Genomic DNA, 27,990 nt, shown 5'->3' with positions numbered 1-27,990 from the left:
TGTTAACTTCCTCACTCTCAGCAATTGTGAAATGAAAATAATTACAGCACCTCCCTCCCAAGATTGTGTTTAAGGATCCAAAAATATAATCATAAAGTACTTAGCAGAGTGACTGTCACATAGTAATTGCTTAATAAATAAATTGCTTAATAAATAAATAAAGGGCTTGTTGCCCTCTTTCCTTCCTCCCTTGTTGCCTTCTTTCCTTCCTTGCTTACTTGCTTCTTTCCTTCAACTAGGCTCAGTCTATATAATAATGGGACTGGACTAAATGATCTCTTTGATTATTTGTAGTTCTAAAGTTATGTTCCTTTAATACTCATTTGTCCCCTGGAGCCAAACTCTCTCTCATACATGATGACCCTTGGAATACTTCAAGTTGGCTGCAATCCTTCCCCTAAATCTTATCTGGATCCTGAGTAGGGCTGAGGAATGAAAACAAGGGCAGAGGAGAAAAAGAATTATTTGCAGGGAAGTCCTGAATAGAGAAACCACTAGTAAATTCTTTTAAATTAATACTTGGAATATAATCTTGATATATTAGACAAATATTGTCTTAGTGCATTTTCCTGTGTATGAAGAATGGCACTAAAAGATCAACTGGTAGGTGGGGTTTCAACGTCCAGTCACATGTTTGGAAGAGTATATTAATACAGAGTAGAGAAAAAGCTTCCTGTGATCTTTCTGTTTTGCTCAACGAGGCAGTTGAGGAGTCAGAAGAAATTCAGACAGTCCTGCACAGAAAAGGAAAACCTTGACCACAGCATGACCACAGCAGGAAAAGTAAGCAGAAATTTTTCTCACCCAAATAATATATATATATATATTAAGTATAATTAATAAAGAGCTAGATATAGTGTTACAGATTGAATCTATGAATAAGATAATCCTTAGAATAATTGACAAGGTGTGATTTGTTAATTGAGTGAAAATTCTGAAATTTCCAATACATTTTTTTCCAATTTATCTAATCATTCACATCTGTCTCCTTTCATGTCTAAAAGAAATCCACAGTTAAATAGGGAGCTTACCCCAAAGCAGATATGGCTAAGTCTTAACTCAGGTAAATCTTCTAATCAAGAAGGTAACTTTACATGAGAAGAACAAAATTTGTGTTATATCCTATATCATTTTGTTGATTTTATTTGTTAAAGAAAACAAGGGATTAGAAGCAGAGAAATTATTTCATTAGTGGAATTAGAAGGACTAGATTATATAAGACTTAATATTCTAACATGTAGCACCAAATAATTAAGACATGTAAAGCCGTAGAAATTTTAGTGTCAAGTTTCCCAATATTGACATAGAAATATTGATTAAATGTGTTCATAACTGAGCACAAGATCTTGTAGGATAAGAAGAAAGGAGAAGAGAGTAGGGAAGAAGATTTTTAAAAATTTTTTGACATTACTCACCAAAATCCAAGTACATGTTCACAGCAGTATGAAATATCAGCCTAAAACTTCAATGGAGAGAAATTATTTTATGTGTGAACATAAAACTTTGAAAATAATACCTGATTTACCTAAGTAACAAGTATTTTCCTCCTGTGCCAAGTTAACCATTTACAACTTTGTGGATTGGTGATTTTTGTTTTTAAAGAATAATGCTTCATACTTCAAAGAAATCAAAGGAAAAGAACAAGGACCTGTATTTATAAAAATATTTATAGCAGCTCTTTTTATGGTCACAGAGAATTAGAAACTGAGGGGATGCTCATCAACTGAGGAATGTATAAAATGTTACATATGATTGTGATGGAGTTCTATTGAGCTATAATATACTAGAGATTAAATCATTTTAATAATACTAATGGTGTTTTGACAAAATTTTCAGATTTGTAAAGTGCTTTACATGTTTTGTGATTCTTACAATAATTCTGTGAAGAAGAGACTAGTTATTGCTAACCCCATTTTACAGATAAGAACATTGAGACTTTGTAGAAGTTATATGACTTAGTTTAATAATTGTGGAAGACTTAATATTGAAATTTCTACTACTTTAGGTTATCATTGATTTGTATGAGTCATAATTTAGAGACTATTATAATGAAATCATTCAATTCAACTTCAATGTTTTGTTAAAACTTTATAGCTTATATAATTGTACAAGAGGTCAAAAACTTATTTTCTAATGTAAAATTAGCATCTTGATTAGAGATTTTCCTGGCTTAAGTCAGCCACAGTTAGTCTGAAATATACTCCCTATATAATTAAGATCATTAAACTTCAGTGGCTCCCTATTACCTCCAAGATTAAATCTAAAATCCTTTTTGGCTCTCTAAGTCATTTACAACCTGACCCCTTTTGGTCTTCTTACACTTTACTCCCATCCTCTCTGATCAGATGTTACCTGATCTCCTTGATTTTTCTGGCACATATAAGTACAGTATGTTGCAGTTTCTCTGGCTGTTTCCCAACCATGGACTTTCTACTTCCTCATCTCCACCTCCTGGCTGCTCTTGGCATTCTTCAAGTCCCAGCTAAAACTCGACCTTCCATATAAAGCCTTTTTTTATCCCTTTCTGGTTTTCTGATTTCCTTCTGTTAAAATCTCTTATTTATTACATATATATCTTGTTTGCACAGAGTTGTTGGCACAGTTTTTCTTTTACTAGACTGTGACCTCTCAATTATGTTTTTGCCTCTCTTTGTATCTCAACTGCTGAATATAGTACCTGATAAATAGATGCTTAATAAATGCCATTGAGTTGACCTGTGGACTCAAACCTACATCCTTCTGACTCCACATCTGTTTTCTACCCTCTCTGCTACCTAGTTGTCGTGGCTACTATTCAGCTTACTCTAAAAGCCCATGAAGCTATGTAATGGTCTTGCAATGGTTTTATTAGAATTTTACCTTTCAAATCAAATAATAAAATAGGATGGAAAATTTCAATCTCATCCAGAGAGAGAACTATGGAGGCTGAATATGGATCAAAACACAGTATTTTCACCTTTTTCTTTTTTTTCTTTATTTATTTCTCAAGTTTTGGTCTATTTTTTTCTTGCACATGACAAATATGGAAATATGTTTAAAAGGTTTGCATATATTTAATCTATATCAGATTGCTTGTTATCTTGGGGGAAAAGGAGATAAAGGAGGAAGGAAGAAAGTTAAAGCACAAAGTCTTACAAAAATGAATGTTAAAAACTATCTTTCCATGTATTTGGAAAATAAAATACCATGGTAACTATCTGAAAAAAAATAAATTCCAAGGTTCCTCCCCCTCAAAAAAGAATGAAAATGACAGCCTAAAGTAAATTAAAAAAAAAAAAAAACTTTGAAAAGAATACCTGATTTACATAAAGTAATAAGTATTTTCCTTATGTGCCAAGTCAACCATTTACAGTTTTATGGATTGTTGATTTTTGTTTTTAAAGAATAATGCCACATACCTCAAAGAAATCAAAGGAAAAGGACAAGGACTCATATTTACAAAAATATTTATAGCAGCTCTTTTTGTGTGGCAAAGAATTAGGAACAATTAGGAACTGAGGGGATGTCATCAACTGAGGAATGTATATAATGTTGTATATGATTGTGATGGAGTTCTATTATGCTATAAGAAATAATGGAGGGAGGACATAAACAAAGAATCTCCTCTTCCAAAAACTCTTCCTCTAACCTCCTCTACTCATTAAGGAAATTTTTAAAAAGCTATCATAAATACATATAGTCAAGCAAAACAATTTCCACATTAGCCATATCCAGAAAGAAAATAGGCTTCATTCTGTACCATGGAGTCTATCATCTCTTTATCTGGACATGAATCACATTTTTATATTGGATCTTCTGAAATTGTGATTAGTTACATTGTGTTCATCAAAGTAAATCTTTCAAAATTGTTTGCCTTTTCACAATTGTTTTTATTGTATAAACTGTCCTTATGGTCCTGCTCACTTCACTTAGCATCAGTCCATACAAGTCTTACCAGGTTTTTCTGAAACATGCCCTTCATCATTCCTTACAGCCTTATAGTATTCTATCATGTTCACATGTCATAACTTGTCCAGCATTTCCCAACTGATGGACATTCCCTTCAGTTTCCAATTCATTGCCACCACAAAATATGCTGCTACAAATATTTTGTACATTTAGGTCTTTTTCCTCTTTTTTAAATCCTTTTGGGAAATAAATATACTACTGATATTGCTGGACTGAAGAGTATAAACAGTTTAGAGTACGTGGAGTAGAGAAGAAAAAAATAGGAAGGCAGCAGGTTGTAAAGGATTGTAATAGTTTATAGAGATAACTGAACAAAGATCTCAGACCAATCTCTGAGCTCCAAGCTACTGGAACTTGTTGGACAATAGGGAAATGGGTAAAGAGAAGGTAAGAGAACAAGTTGGAGAGGGAAGGTATAGTAGAATCTACTGAAAAAGAAGTGGATAGAGAGCATTGGAGCAAAAATACATATATTCCAGTTCTATGTATTTACTCCAAGGCTCCATTCTTTTCCTCTTTTCTCTCTTTTCTTCCTCTTTTTTTTCCTCTCTCAGTATTTTTCACCTGAAGTCTGTGAAGTATTTATTTTTTAAAATTTTGATAACAGTATGTCAATAGAATTGGTTTTCTTTGTAATCTTATGTACATTATTTTATGTGTTTGAAAACATTATTCTGAAATGAGATTCATTGGTTTCTCTGGAATACCAAAAGGTGTTGTATTAATGCTTAACACAGTACATAGAAAGCACTTTAATAAATGTATTGACTTGACTGACCTTTTTCCTAGAGAGAACAAACTTTTTAATGAGAGAGACAATTTCCTATAGTACAATGTTCTATTTATCTTTTTTTTTTTTCCAATACTCCCTATCCACTTATTTTTCAGTAGATTCCATTCTAGAAATATTTGGTCTACACATAAATCCTTTGTGCTTATTACACACACACACACACACACACACACCAGAGACAGACAGAGCTCATCAGCTCCTGTCAAGATGATACTACTAAATTTTTAACAATTGGCTCTCTGAACTCTCCAAAAATCACGATATACTTTTAAATTTAATCTAGAGTAACATTTTCTTACGTCTAGAAGATAAAACAACAATAACAACACTAAAGCAAGTCCTCATTTATAACTTTGCTGATTTCTGGGGTATAAATGCCCATACTAAGAATTTAACAATAATCTCAAGCAACTGTGAGCTGTCTTCAGCATATCCTTGGCTCCCCAGGATTTTGTGATGAAGCATACAGCCATGAGTCTGAAAACTACCTATCTTGCTCACATATCATTATTGAATATCAGCACCAAATGTCCATCTGCTTGCTGAATATTTACATCAATGTCTCAGACATCTCAAACTCAAAACACATTCCAGTTAGGTTTATAAAACTAGTAAAACTGTTCACCAAAGAGCATTAGCTACTAACTTTGTTTCTACTTTTTCCCCCCTAGGTCATTAAGTGCAAAGCAGCTATTCTTTGGGAGCTCAACAAGCCCTTATCCATTGAGGAAGTGGAAGTTGCCCCACCCAAGGCCAATGAAGTTCGAATTAAGGTAAAAAGAGCAAAGAAAAGAAAAAAATCCTCAAGTTTTACAGTAATACTTATTTTTAACATTGCCCACAATATTAAATGTCTCCAATTTTGAAACACTAGACTATTACCTGAGGTAAAGAAATGAATAGTGATTAAGTTTGCTAAGACATAAGTTAGATACTTTTTGCACTAGAATGGAATGGGAGAATATATCAGGAGCATTTCCTCCAACACCTGCCACTCCAAAAACAGCCTGATGAGAACCTCTCTGTCATTATATTCAAGGCCATTGATACGTCAAAAGCTTGAAGGCGCCTCAGAGACAATACCCTTACCTACAGGTGCTCTTTAAAAAATTTTTTTTTATTATTACTGAGCTTTAACAGATCAAGGTCTCCCACTGCATCCACTCAACCATCCTGTTCTATATCTGCCACTGGTCACAGATGGCTCTGGAGGAAATAGTGAATCAGGTGACTTTGCACAGTTCTCCTTCACTTAAATCCAAGTCATTTGCATGTCATGACATCACCTGATAATCTAGATTTAGAGAACCAAAATGAGATTAGGGTATCTGATGGTCAGGGAGTTAAATGATAAGGTCTAGTGGCAGGTTCGGGGTTCAGGGAACCAGATGGAGATGTTTGGCTCCCCTGTACCTCCTTGGGATTCAGTGCAAGGGTAGGGAGTTTTGGGGACTCCCTTTTGGCAGCACAGAGAATCTCTGTAAAGGAATTTACAGACCCAAAAACCTAGATTGATAAAAGAGGTTTTTTTATGGGGATTGGAAGTTAGGTTAGAAATCCTGACAGAGGCATAAAGTCTGGTTAGGGAAATAGATGAGGGTAAAGAGAAGATGGCACCAGAAAGAATATTGCAGTGGACAGAGGCCCTTGGCATAGCAAGCATGGAATTGCTGGCATATTTGGAACTCTGAAAAGAGAGGGGTTTAGTTTGGCTCTTTTATAATAAGTGTCTTAGTGGGGGCTGGGACAGTTGAGCAGAGCAGGTTAGCCCCCATGTGGGCTGGGACAGCCCAAGTTGGCTCATCAGCTTGGGATGGGATTTGAATAGAATTTAATGAGTTTCTGGACTGAACTGACCCCACCTAGATAAGAATGAAACTATTTGTCCCTTGGGGTGGGTTCCCTCACTGAGGCAGAGTTGAAGGAGATTTTTTTCTTCAAGGATTTTTAGAGTTTTAGGGTCCTCTCTTCAACCTCTCAATTGACATGGTCCTCCTTGAGAACAAAGAATAAGCAACAACCTCTGTGAATGTGACAAGGCTAGTGGCAATCAGAGTTGTGAAAATCCCCTTTTGGTAGACCAGGTCCTTCGTGAAAGAATTCACGAAGAGTTTTAGGTGGCAAAAATGGAAGTTTATTGTTGGATAGGAAGCCAGCTTTACTAGGAAGCCTGATGTCCTCAGAGGCAAGTCCTGTTAAGGAAATGGGGTTAGCACTGAGAAGAGAATGTCTCCACAGTGGGCAGGGTCCTACTTTGGACATTCTGCAAAGAATGTCCTTTAAAAAGGAATCTTGAGGCTCAGGTTTCAGGTTGAAAAGAAAGCCTAAGTTCCCAGGCCTAGATGTTTACCAATATCTGGCCCAGGTGTCCCAAAAGAATTTGAATGGGGATCTGGCTATCAGGCTATCAATGATTTGCCTTAGAAAGGGCCAGCCAGGAGGATATGCTCTTATAGACTCTCTGGACTCTGGGGGTGAGGAATCAAAAGGGACAGAGTTTCAAAGTGTTAATTTTACAGATCAAAAGGGAACAGTTTCAGAGTGATAATGTTAAAGAGAACACAGTTTTTTTTACAGAGTTTACCCACATCAAATGGAGTTGCCCCATTGGGGAACCGACTGGAATTGGTCAATTGGGAAACGTCTTTTTTTCCTCCCTTCCTCTTCTCTTCCCCACTTCCCTCTTTTCTCCCTTCTTTCCATCCTTTTTCTTTCCACATAGGGTATCATACTCTTATCTACAGTTGCTCTTCATTTTTTTAATTGCTGAACCTTCCCAAGATATCTTGGGGTTCACTGAATAGATTTCTTTCTTAAGGCCATGTCTTAAACTCAAACCACTTTAACTCTCATTGATTGATCAACAATAATTGGTTCTAGGCCAAGCCTCAATTGGTCATTGTTTGGGTCCTGGAGTGAATGTGTGTAAATAGCAGTCATTTTTGCTTTGGCCAGATACCCTCAGGGTCTTCTCCTCCCAGATGTATTTTTATTACATACACACACAAACACATACACACACACACACAAACACACACACACACGTGTGTGTGTGTGCATACATAGACTTGTGTATTTATATATCTATCATATAATCTACACATATGTCCATGTGTTTATATGTATATTTACATACACATTATATTTCACTTTGAAAATTTTAAAGCCTTACACAAATATCAGATCTTTTTATGATATGGTAGTGTCTGTCAGTTCTCAAATGTCATATTGCAGATTGAAAATCTCATAGGTCCTAACAAAATAAAAAGGCTTTAAGTACAAACCCAGTTAAAAACTATGGCTGGGCAGGTCTGCATGTATGTCCTCCAAAGCAACACCTGAATGTAGGTCAGGAGGACTAATTTAAGGAATGTAGATACCAACGTGACTCATCTAATACAACATGCTTGCTGGTAGAATGAGCTTCTCCGTGATCCTATAAATACACATGCCGATAAAATCATGGATCTTTTAGAGTGTCTCATGATAACAATGATCATAGGATCCTCAATTTCTAGATGCAAAGGAGCTTTGGGGGCATCTAGTCCAATGTACTCATTTTATAGATAAGGAAATTGCCATGAGAAAAGTGAAAGGACTTTTCCAAAGGGTGGAATTATATATTCTTCCTTAGCATCACTTTAGCCATGATAATAGATGACAATAATGACAATGGCAATGCCAGATCATCACTATAACCTGTCACCATCATTTTCTTTTCTTTAAAACCTTTTTATTTTTAGCTTATGAGACAAAATAAGCATTTCCATAACAGTGGAATTTTTTTTAAAAGATGAATGCACATGAAACTACAAATCTATTGAATACAACTTAATATTTCTTTTTAATATACAATAAAATTGCCATGTACATTTTTTCATTGGTTCCTTCCCCACCCTAGAAGTGGCTACTATTAGACACAAATGTGTGTGTGTGTGTGTGTGTGTGTGTGTGTGTGTGTGAAATTATTCTATACATGCTTCTATTTATCAATTCTTTTTCTGGATGCAGATAATATTTTCCTTTATGTGTCCTTGGAAATTAATTTGAGAATTCCTAAGAGTCCAAATGACTTAGTTGCTCCAAATTGTTCTGTTACTATATACAATGTTCTCATTTCAGGAGATGTAGACACAGCATGCATAAAAAGCCTGAGAAATTCCTACAAACTCTTAATGGCCTCATCATTCTCTTATTCTCTTACAGATTGTGGCAACAGGAATCTGCCGCTCAGATGACCATGTGATAAGTGGGACACTATATTGTCCCCTCCCAGTAATCCTGGGGCATGAGGCGGCGGGGATTGTGGAAAGCATTGGAGAAGGAGTGACTTCTGTAAAACCAGGTAAAATAGAAAGAACAGTGGAACATGCAAATTATTAGTTTTTCTTTAATTCTTACTTTATGTTCAACAGTAACGATAATGTTGTTTATGGATAAAAATTCCAGATAGAAGACAGCTGAAGTAGCAGAAGCATATGCTCTGAATGAGAAAGAAATGACTGAATATTGATAGGCATAGTTAAAGTTTTTTGTAAAAATAACTTCAAGCTCCAATTATGGCAATTGTAGATACAATATATCTGCTTATTCATATTTTAATTGAATAGTCAATCAATGTCTTTGGTATTAGAGAACAGAGAAAAGATGAATTAGAAAAAATATGTAATATTCATTTTAACAAGTTTCAAATTCTTACATTCTAAGATTTTTGGTTTTTCTTTGGTCTAGAGTCAGGAAAATCTGAATTCAAATTTTACCTCAGACATTTACTAGCTGTGTGATCCTGGACAAATTACTTAACCTCCGTTTGTAACCTATCTGTAAAACAAGGATATAACAGCAACACAAATAATGTAATATATGTAAAATACTTAAAGTTCTATGTGAATACTAGTTATTAATTAAATTCAATAAACATTTGTTAAGTGCCTACTATGTATGAGGCACTGTGCTAAGGCCTAGGGATATAAAAAGAAGCAAAAGACAGTTCCTACCTTCAAAGAGTTTACAACTATTCAGAGACACAATTTGCAAACATTTTATACATATATATATAAAACAAAAATCACAATAACTCTGTGAGATCAGTGCTATTATTATCCTCATTTAAAAATATATACCCTTGGGAAAGAACTAAGGATATACAACAAAAGATAATGTTGACATGGTATGATGTATAAGCATTAACACAGAAAAAAAAAAAAAAACTAAGACTTTTTGCTTTTTCTTGCATTGAAAATTTTCATTTTCCATGTATCCCAGACCAATATGAATTGCTATATCTTCCTAGCATCTGGCAGGTTTATGAAGTCCTATCCATCCTAAGATCAATTTTTTTTAAATTCACATGAGAAATTTTGAAATATTGTAGTTCTCTACTGGACTAATTGTCCATGACATAGAGACTGGCATGATAGTGATCAGCAACTATTTCCAATTCTCTTAGGAAAAGTCTATGCATACAATGCAACCAGTCAATCCATCTCAGGATCAGAGATGTAGAGCTAAATGGGATCTTAAAGACGTTTTAGGCCAACAACTCTACAAAAGAGAAAACTGAGATTTAGGGAAGTTAATCAATTTGTTCAACATCAAGGTGGAATTTGAACCAGGGACTTCAGTTTCCAGAGTCAGTGCCTTTTCCACTGTATGCCTCTGATCAACCTAAAAATGTTTATTAAGGAACTATTATATTCCAGGTACTATACTAGGTTTGAGAATATAAGGACAAAAGCAAAACAATCCCTGCCTTCAAGGAGCTTATAGTCTATCATGGATCACATGTATAAAAATACAGAGAAGCAGAAAGATCCTTGCAGCTTGAGAGATGAAGAAACATTTCATGTCAAAGGTGGTGTGTTACTAACCTATAGGTTCTTTCTTTGATTATGAATATGGAGAGACAGTATAAAAATTTCTAGATAGGTATCAGAAAACCTGGGTTCAAATCAATTACTCACTGTCACTGAATTTCAATTTCCCCATCTGCAAAATGGGAGCATATCTCATTGGAGTTGTTGTGACTATCAAATGAGATAATGGATACAGAACTTACATGCCTCAAAAAATGTGATATAATTTTGCTTTCAATCACTGGGATCCAGATTCCTCATCCATAAAATGAGGGGCTTGAACAAACTTCAAATTTTAAAATCTTGTAATTCTAGAATTTTAACAGTGCTTTTTCTTCTCTCCATAGGTGACAAAGTCATTCCACTCTTTACTCCACAGTGCAACCAATGCAAAGTTTGTAAGCACCCAACTGGCAACCTCTGTTTAAGAAATGAGTAGGTTTCTACTATTTTCCCTTGGGGCAGAACTGGAATTGTATTGTGCTAATACCTATATCTCATTGCTCTGTGTGTGTGTGTGTGTGTGTTTCTTTTATTAGCCTGACTAATTGTAGTGGTACCTTAAAGGATAATACCACCAGATTTACCTGCCGAGGGAAGCCAATTCATCATTTCCTTGGCACAAGCACCTTCACTGAGTATACAGTGGTGGATGAAATCTCAGTTGTAAAGATCGATTCCTCCTCTCCTCTAGAAAAAGTTTGCCTGGTTGGCTGTGGATTTTCCACTGGTTATGGTTCTGCAGTAAAAGTTGCTAAGGTAAGAACAAGGATACGCTTCAATCCACTTCACTGAATAGAGCAACCTACAATGGACAAGATGTATAACCAAAGAATAGAAACTTGGGTTAGTAGACAGGAAGGAAATATTTTTTTATAAAGCAACATGGTAGCCTAGTGCAAAGAGATTTGGCATGTGTTTGAACCTTGCTCTGATACTTGAATTCTGTAACTTTAGCCAAGTCACTTGGGATACAAGTTTCTTTATCTCCTAAAAAAATTAAAAATTGGACTAGATGATTGTAGAGCAAGAGAATCCAAATAAAAAGCATCATCCTTTCAGGAAAAAGCTTTAACAAAAGTTATTGTTACTTACAAGGTAAGTATTAACTGATTTGATCTCCTTGTGCCAAAAAAACTCTTCTGTAGTACCACAATTAGAAAGTATGATTCTAATCTTTCATAGCTAAGTGTTACTATGGTGTGTTACTAACCTATAGGTTCTTTCTTTGATTATGAATATGGAGAGGCAGTATAAAGACTCCTAGATAGGTATCAGAAAACCTGGGTTCAAATCAATTACTCACTGTCACTGAATTTCAATTTCCCCATCTGCAAAATGGGAGCATTTCCTCAACTCTCATAGCTATACATTGCTACTGGAAAAGCCATAGCTTTGACTATGTGGATCTTTCCTGGCAAGGTGATGTCTCTCCTTTTTAGTACGCTATCCAGATTTCCAATAGGAACCTTTCAAGGAGCGAGTATTTTTACTTTCATGGTTCTGATGTTGCATTCACTTCTTCTCCCTCTATTTACCAGGAAGAGATTGGACCAGTTGCCAAGATCTTAGTTTTTTGTTGATTTGTTTTTTATGTTAAACTACAAGCCAGCTTTTATCCTCTCTTGTTTGAAGTTCATAAAGAGACTTTTAATTTTTTCTTCATTTTTTTTTGCCATCAGAATGGTATCATCACCAAAAGGGAAGTGCTCATTTAGATGATTCTGTTAATTGTAATGTATCAGCTAGGTCACAGGTTACAATCATAACTGCAGGAGAATCATATCCATAAATTTGACTGGTAGACCACATCCTATCTGGTAGGAAATTGCCCTCCACCCTACCCCTTGCCACTCTCCAACTCTATGTATTTGTTTGGTGACAGCTAAAGTCATTCTGATAATGCATTTTATTGTTCCTATGGCTATTTCCTGTGTAGTTGTGTTTGTAAGGAGAGGATCATTTGACAAATTCCTGTGACAATCCATTCACCTTCCACAATGGGGATAGTTCTAGCACCTTTATCTGCAATCAAATCAATTAATACTCTAAAGATCACTCAGGATTCTACTGGGGCTTCTCTCAAATGCTAGCCAGCCACTTCTTACGTCCTTCTCCATCCACATCCTTTTCTAAAGCCCATCATTTTGTAAGTGGATGGTGGTGGTTTCCACGAAAATTCCAGGGCTGGGATTGGGCTGGAACCACCGAACCATTTTCACCATTAAACTTGGGTTCCTTTCAGTTTTAAAGCTTATAACTACTAAATAGTGAATTATCATTCCAGGTAGTATCATCTATCTAAAGCTATGAAGAACCATTAAAATTATCTAGTCCAGTTTTTATATTTTACAAATGAAGAACTTGAGGCCCCAGAAAATGAAATTACTTCTCCAATATCACAGAAGTAGTAACAGCAGAGTTAAAATTTAAATAAACTCAGATTGTACATTCAGCACTTTTTTCTCTACAGCATACAGCTGCTTACTCTTTAGATGAGAGAATTGGACTAATTTCAAGGTCCACAACTTTTTTTGTGAAAAGAAGCTACTTTTCGCTTAAAACTTTGGTATCATACTTATAATTGTTATTGTCATTATTATGATTGATCTTTATGTAGCACTTCACATATTATCTCATTTGAAACTCACAATAAGCCTATAAGATTATTATCCCCACTTTATAGATGAGGAAACAGACTGTGAAAGGTAAGTGACTTAGCTAGGGTCATAGAGCTACCAAATCTATAAGAAAGTATTTGAACTCAGGTCTTCCTGACTTCAAGTCCAGCATTCAATCTATTTCACCAGATGAATTAGATATGGAGTATTGAGAGTCAAGTATCAGTGAGGGAACCTGAGGACAATATCCTCCCTCCTTCTTATCATGGATTATAAACAGCAATGTGTAAAGGCAGCTACAATTTTCATTGTAAGCATTTATATCTCAAAAATTGGCTTACAAATCAGGACTTGCTTTATTGCTTTATTGGCTTTCTACACTTAAGAAAATGATGGAGAAAATGTTAAAAAGGTGTACTAAACTAATATATGTCCTGTGTATATCATTTTCTCAGAAAACAAGTTGTTAAATATTTATCAGGACACCTCTATTTATAAAAATAGAACTTCTATGATTCTATTTACAAGTCATATTTCCAAATATTTTCTTTTCCTGAGTGAGCTTAATGGAACATAATACTTTTACTTTTGAACTAATTGTACAGGGTTCAATTTATCGAGGATGGGAGGAGGGGACAGTTAACAATATAGGACCATGACCCTAAGACCAGTATTTTGTTCTCATTTTTTCACTAAAGACAGGGTACTCATTAACATCTCTAGTGTTCCTCCTTGAGCAATAGAATCAGAACAAGTAGCCTGTTACATAACACAGGATCAAAGTTAAAGTCATCATAGGCTGAGGCAGATAAAAACCAATTGTAAAACTGATAAAATTGCAATAAATGTAGAATGCATTATTAATGATTGATATAAGTGAAACAAAAACAATTAACTAAGTAAAATCTCCAGCTGGTTGTGAAATTTAGATAGAAAAAGATTCTTGTGGTGACTGAGCAAACCACAATTTAATACCAATTTGCATCTCATTTTTATTTATTTTGTCAAATGTTTCTCAAGTATCTTTTAATTGGTTAAGACAGCACATCTGAGCTATGAATTTAATATTTCTTGTATAACAGAAAATCCTCCTGAATCTGAGATTCAAATATCAAATATTAGTGGTGCTATCTAGGTAGCTTTGACCAACACACTTTATTTTTCGGAGCTTTAGGATCCCCAATATGTAAATCATGTAGGTGAATAGATGGCAAAATGGACAAAATACTTAAGATACATAGATAGATACAATAAGTAGGTAGGTAGATGATAGATTGATAGTATATAGATAGATAGATAGCAGATTGATAAATGATGGATAGATGTGTTATTCTCAAAGATCCTCACAACAATACTGTGAATTGGATACTATTATTATCCTCATTTAGAAAATGAAAAAACTGAAGGTGAAAAACATGAAGTGACTTGGCCAGGTCTCATAGCTAATAAGTATCTAAGTTAGACTTTAAACTCAAGTTTTGCTAACTCTAAGTCAATTGTTCTATTCACTACATTACCTAGTTGCCTAGCTCATTTATTTCTCCTTATAAGTACCTCCCAGCTAAGTTTGGAAATGTTTATCATTCTGTGGGTTTTAGAATGATGAATTTTTCAGGCCCAGAAATTCAGGAAGACAATATAAAAAGGTTTGATGGGGTTGTTAATTGCCACCAGCTAACAAGCTCTCATATTTTCTGACAACACAGGTCACTCCTGGCTCTACTTGTGTTGTCTTTGGTCTGGGGGGTGTTGGCTTGTCAGTGATCATTGGCTGCAAATCAGCTGGAGCCTCCCGGATCATTGGGGTGGACATTAACAAGGACAAATTTGTAAAGGCTAAAGAGGTAGGTGCTACAGAGTGCATCAACCCTCTGGACTACAAGAAACCCATTGAAGAGGTTCTGGTTGAAATGACGGAGGATGGCATTGATTTTTCATTTGAAGTCATTGGACGTCTGGAGACAATGGTAAGTATTTCATAATACTCTGAAGTTTCTCTACCTGTGAACTAAGTCCAGGATATTAGTGCAAGCCCAAGGAACAGTGATAAAATCCTTTGCAGCTTTTGGAGTTTGCCTGCTGGATGTGCAGACAATATCTTAGTCCAAACAATGGTTTGTGTTTGTGTAATTTCTAACATTCTTCTTTAGTTGAAAAGGGGAAAAAATAGTCAAGATTAAGAAAGTGGATTATTAGATTAATCTCATGAAGATTAAGCTTCATAATTCTTCATCATGCATTGAAAAGAACACCAGTCTAGGAGATCAAAAGTCTTAAAACTGCATTTATAGTCAGAAGACCTGAGTTCAAATCCCAATTCCAATATTTACTAGCTATATCATAATGGGAAAAATCATTTCTCTGAGGCTCAATGAACTCATGTGTAAAAATGGAAATAACAAGTACCTCACATGATCATTTTGAGGAATGTTTTAAGTAAACCTTAAGGTACAGATAAATGCGAGAATGGTCACAAAGGAAAATGCATCGAGTTAGACTTCAGAGTCAGGTTGACATGGGTCCAAGTTTTGCCTCTGATACATATTGAATGTGGGATTCTGGCCAATTAACATTTTAGAGCCCCAGGTAATTGTATAAAACTCTGAGATGCTGAACAGTTGCTGACGAATCCTGGCACAAAAAGCTTTTTCCCCTCACAACTCCCTAGATAGCTGCAATGGCACTAAGAATCAAAATCTGTATCTTTGAATGAAACCCAAACCAGTGAGATCACAAATCCACTTGAATACCTGATGATTCTCTCTTCCATAAGTTCTTCATCTCCTGGGAGTAGAGCAAGATCATGAGTAATCTTCAGTCACAATAAAAATGCCATCTTTCTCCTGTAGTAAGAGTAAACATTTTAAAATTGATGGAGGATTTTACATAAGATGATCAGAAGAGAATGCTGTAGAAGGCAGTTTGGGTAAGAAGCACTTTTCTACCCTGTCTCTTTGGAAGATGTGAGTAGAATTGGCCACATCTCTATCCACCCACCAAAGAGCTCAGAAAATGACCAACCATTGAAGTCAACCTAACTGCTTGAAGTTAATGAGATGGAATCATGAGAGCTTTAATCTAGGGCAAAGGAATCACTTTCACTTGGTTTTTTTTCTCTGAAAAGTTTCTTAGAAGTTCAAAATATAAAATATACATAAAATTCACAAATTGTTCCAAGCCGGCTACCAATCTATTGATTGCTAATCTATGAAGAGTAGTTTTCTTGGCAAGTTGAATTTAGTATAATCAACTATCCACAGGTTCCACTTTTAATAGTAGTAATAAAGACAGCTATCATTTATATAATTCTTTAAAGTTTATAGGCCTCTTTATAAAATATTATCTCATTTTATATTTATAACAATCAAGAGAGATAAGCGCTGTTATTATCCCATAATAACTGAGGCTGAGGGAGATTAAGTGAATTTGCAAACAACTAGTAAGTATCTGAGGCTCAATTTTAATTCAGGTCTATATAATTCCAAAATGTAATTTAAATTATCTTTATCTTATAAATCATTGCTTAAAAATGAAAAGAACCAGTACACAAAATTTTAAATAACCAAGAAACATTGAATAATGAATCATGCTGCTCATTTCATGGTTCAAAAAAACAGAAGTGAGAAGCAGAGAACAGGGTCAATTCACTCAGAGTTCCTCTGAGTAGTCATAATTGCCATCCCTTGCTTGTTTTAATACACTAGGCTTTGAGCCAGGGCAAAGATATTCTATCAACTATGCTTCCTCTATAAAATATATAGAGAATAGCACATGATTTTTTAAGAGAGCTTGGGTTGCAGTTGTTATTATATTGCTTACAGGTGAATTATTCAGAATCTTAGTCAAGCAAGCAAGAAAGCAAGCATTTATCAAGCATCTCCTATTTATTAATCACGGTGATAGACAAAATACAAAAAGCAAAAATAAAATAGTCTTAGTTCTCAAGGAGCCTAGAGAATTTGGTCTTTTGAATCTTAAAGCTCTTTAAAGTAAGAAGGTCAGGGCTTGAATTGCTGTTCTTAGACAGGAGATGCAATGAATTAAATATTGGACACAAGTCAGGAAGAATTAACTTCAAATCCTGTCTTAAAACCTCACTTAGCTATGTGGTCCTGGGTACATCACTTAACCTCTCTCAGTCTCAGTTTCTTCATCTGTAAAATAGCACATACAGAGCTATGTGAGGATCAATATTATATAAGATGTATAAAGCGGTCTGTAAATCTTAAATGCTGATTATTATTATTGTATAACTAATAATAATAATAACAACTAGCTGTGTGACTGTGTGCAAACCTCTTAACCTCTCTGCATCACAGTTTCCTTATCACTTGATCATTTGAATTACTTCCCTAAGAAATTTGTAATAAAGAAAGAAGTAATATGTTAATGTGATGTGTAATTATGGGAGAGCAGCATCCTGAAAGCCCTTATGAATTTCAGCCATTATTTGGAAAACGTATTAATGGGAAGATAAGAAATCAAAGGATGGCACTAAGGAAACTTTAGATTTTCTTATCCTCACCTTTCCATACTCCTTGTTTTATTTCCCCTGGGGGGAAAAAAAACAGACTTTGAAGCTTTTTTTAAGTTTCAGTTTCCCCCACAGCTATGACTTTTAAGCTGCTTCATACTGAAACCTTTGAATCAAAACTAGTATCTCCCCAGAAAAGAGTTAAACTACTTATAGCTAAAAAAAGACTCAGAAAATGGCAAGTCTGAAAAAAGAAAAGTTTTAGACTCTTTGGGCATTTAAAGAATCCAAGACAACAGATATATCTAGAAATAGCACCCAAATCTGAATTCTTTAAAGAAAAAATTTAATTAAAAAAAGGAATATAAACCTAGAAAAACTGGAGAGAAGAGAAAGAAAGAAATTTAAGTGACTACTGGTACCTGTTAAGTGGCTCACAATATTTTGTGATTAATAATAATAATAATAATAAATACTGAAAATTTTATATAGCATTTTCAGGTTTACAATAACCCTATGAGGTAGTAAAGCATTAATTTCCTGATATTACAAGTGAAAAAAAAATCTCAAAGTATTTAGGTGATTTCCTCATGGTCAAACAGCTAGTAAAGGTCTGGCATAGAAAGACAGAAATCTACTGACTACAGATTCTGTGCTCCTTCCAGATTCTATATTTCTTAACGAGATATTACTGTTAGTTATGAAGGACAAATTTTTCTCCCTGTTTGAAATTAACTATTTGCTTCTGAACTAAATAATAAAAGACGACCAATGTACTCAAACATTTTTCAGAGAATCTTCTCAAGTGTCTCTTTATCCCATAGTGTTTGGTAATCATATTTTGGAAATATTCTACAAGAAACTGATTTCAAGAAAAGAAATTAGGCTTTTAAGTAGAATTTGTAATAAAGAGATTGTTTGTGACATTACTTGTGTATATAACAAAGCAACTGACCAACTAATTAGGTAATTGTTTTGTAATTCCTTATTACAGTATCATGAATAGCAACAATCATAGATTTGTTTTGTTTTTTTCTCCCATTTATGATATATGTGTTTGTGTGTTTCATTCAAGACATCTGCCCTTCTATGCTGCAATAAGGCTTTTGGAGTTTGTGTCATAGTGGGTGTCCCTCCTAATAGCCAAAATCTCTCTTTCAACCCCATGCTGCTTTTGACTGGACGTACCTGGAAAGGAGCTGTTTTTGGAGGTATATAACTTGGCAATAGGAGATAATGTCTGTTAAAAACTCAAACACATTACTTTTTGCAATTAATAAATGTTTTTTAATATTGATAATAATATTGAGGGGAGATAATTGTGATTGGGTCTACCATTTCAGAGTAACCAAGATGTTGACATCATCATATAGACTCATTAAGTTTCAGATCAATTCAACAAACATTTATGAAGTACCTTTTGTATGCCAGAATATATTTCAAACTGCCTTAGCTAATGAGGACCTATGAAGCACTTGCTATGTGCTAGGAACCATACTAAATGCTAAGGCTACAAAGGATGGAAAAAACAGTCCCCGCCCTTAAAAAAAAATTTTTTTCATATTCTTAAAAGGGAGACATTGTCTTGATCTGAGGTGCTAAATTTTTCATAGCTAATCATCATGACAGCATTGTTGTTACTATGCAATGTTCTCCTGGTTCTCCTCATTTCACTTTGCATCACTTCATATAAGTCTTCCCAGGTTTTTCTGAAACCACTCTGCTCTTCATTTCTTATACCACAATAGTTGTAATGGAAACATTACAATTATAAGCCACAACTTGTTCAGCCATTACTCTCAATTTCCAACTCTTTGCCCCTACAAAAAGAGCTGCTACAAATACTTTTGTATAAATGGGGTTTTTTCCCTTCTCTTTAATTTCTCTGGGATACAGACCTATTAATGGTATTTCTGGGTCAAAAGATATACACAGTTTTACAGCCCTTGGACACAGTTCCAAATTCTTCTCTAAAAAGGTTGGACCAGTCTACAACTCTACCAACAATACATTAGTGTACCAATTTTTCCACATCCATTCCATCATTTATCATTTTCCTTCTGTCATATTAGTCAATCTGAAAGATGTGAGTTGTTTAAATTTGGATTTCTTTGATCAATGGTGATTTGGAGCATTTTTATTGTGACTCTTCATAGCTTTGATTTCTTCTAAAAATTGCCTATCAATATTCTTTGACCATTTCTCAGTTCAGGGATGTTTCTAATTTTTATCAATTTGGCTCAGTTCCTAATATATTTCAGAAAGTCAGCCTTCAGAGAAACTTGCTGTTGACTTCTTTTTAAAAGTCAGGTCTAGTTGATGAGTTTGAGTTCACTCTGCATCACACCAATCTCTTCAGACAAATCCTATTTTTTCTCCTCACCAAAATTGTTTCCTTTTATGTTGAATTTTCTATGTTGAGTTTTTCTTCCCTGAGGACTGACTTCCCCACTAAGATTTTACTCCATAGTATTCTACCATTTCTTCCTATGAACTTTTTAAAATTTTTCCCAAAAATATCAAACTATTCCCAAATTTCTTCTCATTTTCTACTACAAATTATACAAAGGGCACTTCCCCACAATGTTACCATCATTTTCATTCTGACAGGTAATTCTGACAGGTTCCTCTACATTAACAAGATTTAGATACATTAACAAGATAACAGAAAAGAATTGTTCCCTTTCTCTCCCATTTGGTCATTAAAGGCTGGGCTTCCATATCTCAACCAAGCTAAAAATGCCTGGGTATGATACTCATGGGTATGTGAGTACTCATTCATGGGTATGATCCCAAAACTAATAAGTACAGAAGCTTTAACCTGCTCTTTGTTAATGAGTTGAGCTTGTTCTTCCTTTCCGAGGCAGCCTAGTGGCCCTCTGTTCCTGGGTGCTTATCATATTGGTACTAGACCGGACAGCTGGTTAGCAGACACTACAGCTTAAAACTCCTGACTGAACTCAAATGATCCCCAGCTTCAGCTTCCCTAGTAACAGAGATTACAAGCATGAACCATTATGCATAATCATTCTCCGTCTTTTGAAAGATGAAATTATTAGAATTAGTTTCTCCAAGAATGTGATGAAGAATAAAAGAGAAAAAAATTAATTGTGAACAATATATTTTATAATGCAAACTAGACTTGGTTATCAATACAAAGTCTCTGTGAAAACTGATTATTCATTTTTGTGTAATGCTTTTAATATCCAAACTAATTGATTAATAGCCTCTAGGAAATATCTCATTACCCAAAGCAATATACTTCAAGCACTTCAAGACATCAAGGACTTCAGCCCTCTCGGTTAGGGGCCATATTAACATGGCATACAAATTCCACTGGAAACTGTTTGAAAGAAGATGAGATCCCCCGTGGATTATAGTATGCAGAGGATTTGGCTGCCTTTCACAATCTAACTGAATGGTCTGGACATAAAGACTAGTGAGAGACTTTTAAGCAATTTAAAAAATATCCTTTGTATAAAATAACCAAAGCAGAGTGGCTTCCATAAGTAAAATGTTTACTTCCTTCTGAGAGACTAAGAAAATAAGATGTTTAGCACACTAGCAATAATGATGAATTCTTTGACTCTTAAGTAAACCATTTATTGTCTCAAGAAAATGTGGTATCAATTAAAAATTTTCTCCTTTATAAGAAATACACTGCTCTTGCAAAGAGAGAGACCAGTATCAAATGTCTGGATAATTAAAGTTCTCCATCACTCCTATACTAAGCTTCTGTGCCAGGCTTTAACCTTCCTATCAGGTACTTAGGTGACAAAATTGCTTCTGTTCCTCCCTCCATTGATCTTAGTGCTTAACATATTACCTGGCACATAGTAGGTGTACAATAAATATTTGCTCCCTGCCCTTTCACCTAAATGATCTCTATCATGCCCATTCTAGTTCTTGGATTCATCTGAGTATGCTTTCTTAATATAAGATGATACCCCAGATTTTTCCATTCCCTTTATCTAACCTAAATTCTCCAGAACTACTTTTGAGTCACGGGTTTCATTGTAATTAGTCTCACATAACAGACGAAATTTACTTCCTTGACTTTAGGCTTCTATTTCCTTTTCTATTTTGTCTAACATTTGGGGATTTGTGTATAAAAATTTTAGGTCTCATTTTTACTGGATCTTGTTTCCTGTGACTTCCCAAGGGTCTCAGACACAATTTTTTCTTCCATTTAAAAAGCTTCCAAACAATGGGCCAGTGAGCTAGAAGAGTATCTTTCAGTAATTTCCCTCTATACCTAGTTTGATGGATATATGCAGTCAATTTTCTCACTCCTCCATTCTTTTTGTCTTAATTCTATTTCTGTTAGATTTGCAAGATACCAGGCAGCTCCATTCTTTCCAGCCATAATGAACTGTACTCTGTTCTTGATGAAGCACATGTCATCACTACCTTTTAGGCTATAATCTTAAAATCTAAATTCCATCCTAAGATATCATCTTGTTAGGCAGCCATTTACCTTTCTTCTCTTTCTTTCTTTCTTCTTCTTTTTTTTTTTTTTTTTTTTTTTGCTGAGGCATTTGGGGTTAAGTGACTTGCCCAGGGTCACACAGCTAGGAAGTGCTAAGTGTCTGAGGCCAGATTTGAACTCAGGTCCTCCTGATTTCAGGGCTGGTACTCTATCCATTGTGCTACCTAGCTGCCCCAGCCATTCACTTTTCAAATCAAAATTTCTCCTTTGCAACCTTTACCTTTAATAAGTAGCAGTGAGGAATATAAACCCTCTGTCCTATGATTCTTGGTTTCTTATCCAAGACTCTGTGAGGTGGATATCTACTTTGTGCAACCCACTCATAAATAGACTCTATAATCTTCTGTAGACAACTTGGAGTTAGGCCAGGATGTTATATAGTTATTACTGTAATCTAATAATCCATTTCATGCTTTGTGCATATGCAGTTTTTAGCATATAAATCCTCCAAAGAAACTTGATTTTCTCTCAAAAAAAACAAAACTAATCTATCACCTTGAAGGGACCTTGAAGATATCAGGTCCTTTGTTATGTAACAAAAATGGAAAACTAGTTTTACAAGCTATCCACATGCACATTGTTTATCTGAATGAAATAATGGTTTTCTGTTTGCATTTTTCAGGTTTTAAAAGCAAGGATGATGTCCCCAAAATAGTCTCTGATGTTATAGCCAAGAAATTTAAACTGGATCCATTAATTACAAATGTTTCTAATTTGGATAAGATCAATGAAGGATTTGACATGCTACGTGCAGGAAAGAGGTAAGATTTTAGTTTGTTATGTCCTTCCATTTTCCTACTGAGAAATTTGGCAAGTAGCAACCTCATGAATTGACTTTTGTCTCTGTACAGATAGCCCATCAGCAAATAGGTGACGAAGGGATTTAGGTGGATGGCACAAAGGCAGTGACACTCTAGTCCTCACCAAACTAACTTTGTTTTGCTGTTGTTCAATCATTTCAGTCTTGTCAGACTGTTTGTGAATCCAATTGAGTTTTTCTTGGAAAAAATACTAAAGCGATTTGCCATTTCCTTCTCCAGATCATTTGATAGATGAGGAAATTGAGGCAAACATGGTTAGGTGACTTCCCCAGGGTCATACAACTAGTAAGTTTCTGATATCAGATTTGAACTTGGGTCTTTCTGACTCCTCATGTTCTGTCCACTGTACCATCTAGCTGTCCCCAAAACTAACAGGATATTTTTTTTATAGTGACAGGATATTTTGGACTCTACCAAAGGAAATAAGTGACAGCTAGATAACCTTCCTTAGCCTTTTTTCTCATGTTAGAGTCTAATTATATTCAGTTGTCAGAGCTTTTTAGTGTTCTTTAAAGAAAAAAAAAGAATTAAAATCATGAGGTGTTTAAAAACTATGGTACAGTAGAAGGAGATTTTACCACCAACTGTAGAGTAAAAATCACTTTGGATGCTGGGTTCAAATTCCACTCCTAATACTCTCAGAGTGACCTTGGACAAACATCTTTAATTCCCTGGATTTTGATTTCCTCATGTGTCAAGTGAAGGGGTTGTTCTAGATGGCATCTGAGGTCTCTTCCAATTCCAGAGATACCATCCTATGAATTAGAATCATTTAATCATTGAGCATTTATAAATCATATACTATATGTCAGGCACTGTTTTAAGTGATAGAGATATAAGAAAAAAACCTCGAAGGAGTTTACATTTCAGGTAGGGAAAAAATACATATAAAGTCAACATATTTAAAGAGCCAACACATGATCAATTACTGGAGTCAAGGAAGAGATGGTGGGAGAATATGCCAAAAGGATATCAACCAGTCAATAAATAGTTGTTAAGCATCTACTATGTACTAGATACTGAACTAAAAACAATGAAGACAATAAAATCTAACCTTAGAGGAGATGGCATTAGCTGCTGAAAAGACAGAAAAGCCTCCTGGAGAGGAAGAAATTTTATCTGAGTTCTGAATGAAATCAGAGATTTTAAAGTTAGACATTCCAAATAGGATGTCTGAATGTCTCCAATTTTTATAATCTCTGGGAATCATCTGCATAGAAATCATAACTGAACCTATGTAAGCTGATGAGATCAGCAAATGAAAGAGTACAGAACAATGATTCTAACCCTATTTTGTGCCATGATAGTCTGGTAAAGCTTTTGGATGCCTTCTCATAATGCTTTTTTAAATGAATAAAATAAAATATTTAGGATAATAAAGGGAAAAAAGATATTGAAATAGTTATCAAAATATTTAAGTTCTGGGACCCCATGTTAATCAATCCTAGCATAGAAAGAAAAGATAAGAAAGCCCAGAACTGAGTTTTGTCACACCCATAGGGAGTGAACATGTCATGATGAAGATTCAGCTAAAGAGATTGAGGACTAAATAGTTCAACAGATAAAAAAAAATATCAAGTGAAAGAAGAGTCACAAAAATTCAGAAAGAAAAGAATATCTTGGAGTAGAAAGTGATCATTGATATCAAATGTTATGGAGGGGTAATAGGGAGCAGGGTACCAAAGATGAGTATCATGAAGAAGTTATCAGATTTAGCCATTTATAGACCCTGGATAATTTTGTAGAGAGCAGTTTCAGGTGAATGGTGAAGTTGGAAGGAAGATTGCAAGATGTCCCAGAAGAGATAAAGAAGAAAGGATGCACTAATTGGAACTAACTTTTTTAAGAAGGTTAGCATAAAAGGGGAAGTAAGATGGAGGAAGTAGTGGAGGAAGTAGTAAAATAGAGCAAGTATGGAAGAAAATAACAAAATATTAAGGATTTTTTAAAGGAGAAATTTGGATATATATTTTAGACATCTTTATGTGAATGTGGAAATTATTGAAGATATGAGATTTAGTATAAAGATGGAGGCAAGTTTCTGAAGAAAATGGGAAGGGATAAGATAAAGGACATAGAGAGAGGGGATGGCTTTGGTGATCAGAAAGGCCACTTCATCATCAGAGACTGAAATGAGTGAAGAGATAGTGGAAGATGATGTCTAAAGATTTCAATGAATAAGTTGGCCAATTTAGTGATGTTGACAGATAATGGAACTTTGCTGTTTCAACATGGCAAGGGAGAATTGCAAAGCTGGACACTATAATCTATGGATTCTCCCAAATCCAAAACTATCAATATTAATTTCATGGTATTTTGTTTAAGGTCATATGGCAAAAATTCATGGCAGTGGGAAGAGGGAAATATGATGGAATAGACATAAAAAGCAAGATCTAGATGATATTGGCCTACTTAGAATTATAATCACGTGGTAACCTTGAAAATCTCAAGTCATCAACTCTAGGAATATCTTGCTTCAGTTTTAATTTTAACAATGAATTCTCTCTAAAAGATACTGGAAATTTGAACTATCTTTTGGAAGGAATACTATAATTTTCCATTAGAATCCCTGTAGCTCTAGTAGATGCTAAGACAAATGGATTTAATATAGGAGATTGAATTAGTAAATAAAATGATTTTAAATAAGATAATTTTTAATGAAGTAGGTAAATGTGAAAAAATGCCTTACATATATATGTATATATGCACAAATATACATATAAGTATTATTTACCCAGCAATGTGTGGATATGGAGTGATACCAAATTTGCCTTCCTTATTGATCCTCCCCAGTCCCTTCTCTACCAACTAATTAGTCCTGCTCTTCAGAGGAGTGATTTACTCTATGATAATACTCATTAGAAGAAAACAAATATTGCTTCACTACACTGTTACTATAATATTATTTAGGAAAAATCCCAGAGTACAATGGTATATATCCCATGGTTGTACTTAACATAATTTAATATATTAGATGAAAATTTGAAAAATCAGTTGTTTTTATTTTTAGTAATTGCTTATTCCAAAAGTATCTATTACTATTCACAATGGAGAAGATTAGAAAGTGAAGGGCTCCAAAATGCCAACTTTAAATTAAATACTCAATAATCACCTTCCCAAGAGACTCTTGGAATTAAAATAAATCAACTTTCTTTTCTACTTTCCACATTTACTCAAGAATTTCTATGAAGGAATTATTGGTGTATGATAGAATGGGCTTGGTCTTTCTTCTACCATAAATTCCCTATCATCCTATTACAATGTATCTTACTCTTTAGTAAAATGTCATATACTCAGCTTCTTAATAAATAGTTTTCGATGGCAATTATTGTCATAGACAAAAGGAGGAATTAAATTAAATCTGCCTTCTAGATTTGATGGCAGAGACTAAGAATAACTAGAGAGAAAAAAATGGAACAGATGTGTGATTTTGATCTACTCACATCCTGCGGTGGGCCTGGTTTGTCCATAGAGGATAAAGGATAGAATTAGGAAAACTGTGCAGATTAAGTTGGCTTTTAGCTACATGAAGCCTAGTTAGTCATTTGCTGGGGTCAGAATAGATTACCTAAATTGTGAATTTACTAATACCTTTCATTTTTCGTTTCAGCATTCGCACTGTTCTGACAATGTGAGACCAGTCATCTGGAAGCAAAAAGAGTTCGTTCCATTTTTGCCAGCATTCTTATTGTATCTATACAGAGCAGCAGGGCAGCAATAAAAGCTTTCAATAATTCGATCAGCAGGTTAACCAAATGGAAGCCTGCAGCTGAGAAGATTGGTGATTGATATGAAGGAATTTTTAAGACATTGTCTCAAATTCATGTTAGAATAAAATAAAACAATAAACGCTAACTAGGAGTTTGATAAAAGATTATACCTTTCAATCAAACTATACCTTTCAGTTTGATTTCAGTTTCAGTACTGGACCATAGAAAAGTTCCAATCTTTAATCAAGGGGCAGGGAACCATTATTATCCATGCCCATTCTTCATTGATGGGCCATTTTGCTTGCAGATTTCTGACTCTCAGCCTCCCTTTTTCTTATCAGCAAATGTTTGAAGATCTATTCAGAATATTTCAATATATAAAATGTAACTTGTTGAATGAAAATACATTTTTTTTTGTGCTTCGTGTTTTACAAAAAAAAAAAAAAAGGGGGGGGGGGCAGGGGGAGATTCATCCTTTTTAATTGAGCACAAGTTAACCTTGCAATATGGATTACTTGAAGGGATATAAAATGAAACAGCTGAAATATAAAGTCAAAGGGAAGTAAATTGTCTTATTAATTAAATATGGATAAAAAAAAAAGTAGTGAGCCACACAGTATGAGATACCATATAAAGAAAGCAGCTTGGTATAATTCAATTAAGAAAATATTTATTAAACACTTACTGTTTGCAAGAAGGCATTGCACAGAACACTGAGAATACAAAAAAATTAACCCTTGATATTCAAGCTTACATTCTGCCAGCAGTGATCAATGTATCATGAGTAGATGAGTCATATCATATCATAAATCATATCAATGTATATGAGTAGATAAATGAATCTAAAATGAATTTTAAAATAATAGTAATGGGAGACTATAGAGATAGGAAAAGCCTCATGGAAGTGTGGAGGAGGTATATTTAAAGCACAGAGGACCATGTGCCAAAATTCAGGGCAAATGGCATGTTATGATGGGGAATATCTGGCAAAATTAATTAGGCTGAACAGAGTGTATTACGAAGTAATATTGGAAATGGAGCTAGGAACCACAATGTAAAAATCTTAACAATTTTGAGGGGGTGGGAGGAGTGGGAGGATGTGTTCAGAATTATGTTTTAAAAGATCCAGTTGGCAGCTTTTCAGACAATTGATTGAGACAAGGAGACTGGAATGCAGGAGATTAATTAAGAAACTATTGCTCTGGGGCAGCTAGATGGCTCAGTGAATAGAATACAGGCTTTGGAGTCCAAAGGACTTGAGTTCAAATTTGACATCAGA

At 34.7% G+C, this 27,990-nt stretch overlaps 1 protein-coding gene across 1 annotated transcript; it reads left to right on the top strand.

The window, feature by feature from the left end:
* The first annotated feature begins 648 nt into the window (after nucleotides 1-648).
* Nucleotides 649-27,114, top strand: LOC127541243 (alcohol dehydrogenase E chain-like). The gene is made up of 9 exons (XM_051966482.1): nucleotides 649-783; nucleotides 5,413-5,514; nucleotides 8,948-9,086; nucleotides 10,944-11,031; nucleotides 11,136-11,355; nucleotides 14,924-15,184; nucleotides 18,767-18,902; nucleotides 22,803-22,941; nucleotides 26,612-27,114. Exons 1-9 carry the CDS (start codon nucleotides 766-768, stop codon nucleotides 26,634-26,636), a joined length of 1,128 nt encoding a protein of 375 aa, XP_051822442.1. The 5' UTR covers nucleotides 649-765; the 3' UTR covers nucleotides 26,637-27,114.
* The last annotated feature ends 876 nt before the right edge of the window (nucleotides 27,115-27,990 follow it).

This window comes from Antechinus flavipes, chromosome 6 (genome assembly GCF_016432865.1).
Source record: "Antechinus flavipes isolate AdamAnt ecotype Samford, QLD, Australia chromosome 6, AdamAnt_v2, whole genome shotgun sequence".
NCBI lineage: Eukaryota > Metazoa > Chordata > Mammalia > Dasyuromorphia > Dasyuridae > Antechinus > Antechinus flavipes.
The sequence above is the reverse complement of the archived record's forward strand: the minus strand, read 5'-3'. Positions and strand labels throughout refer to the sequence as shown.

Bases quoted from the DNA above. Each gene is read 5' to 3' on its own strand.
- LOC127541243 (XM_051966482.1), top strand. The intron at 9,087-10,943 runs GTAAAATAGAAA...TTCTCTCCATAG, and splicing joins AGTGACTTCTGTAAAACCAG to GTGACAAAGTCATTCCACTC. The intron at 18,903-22,802 runs GTATATAACTTG...TGCATTTTTCAG, and splicing joins GAAAGGAGCTGTTTTTGGAG to GTTTTAAAAGCAAGGATGAT.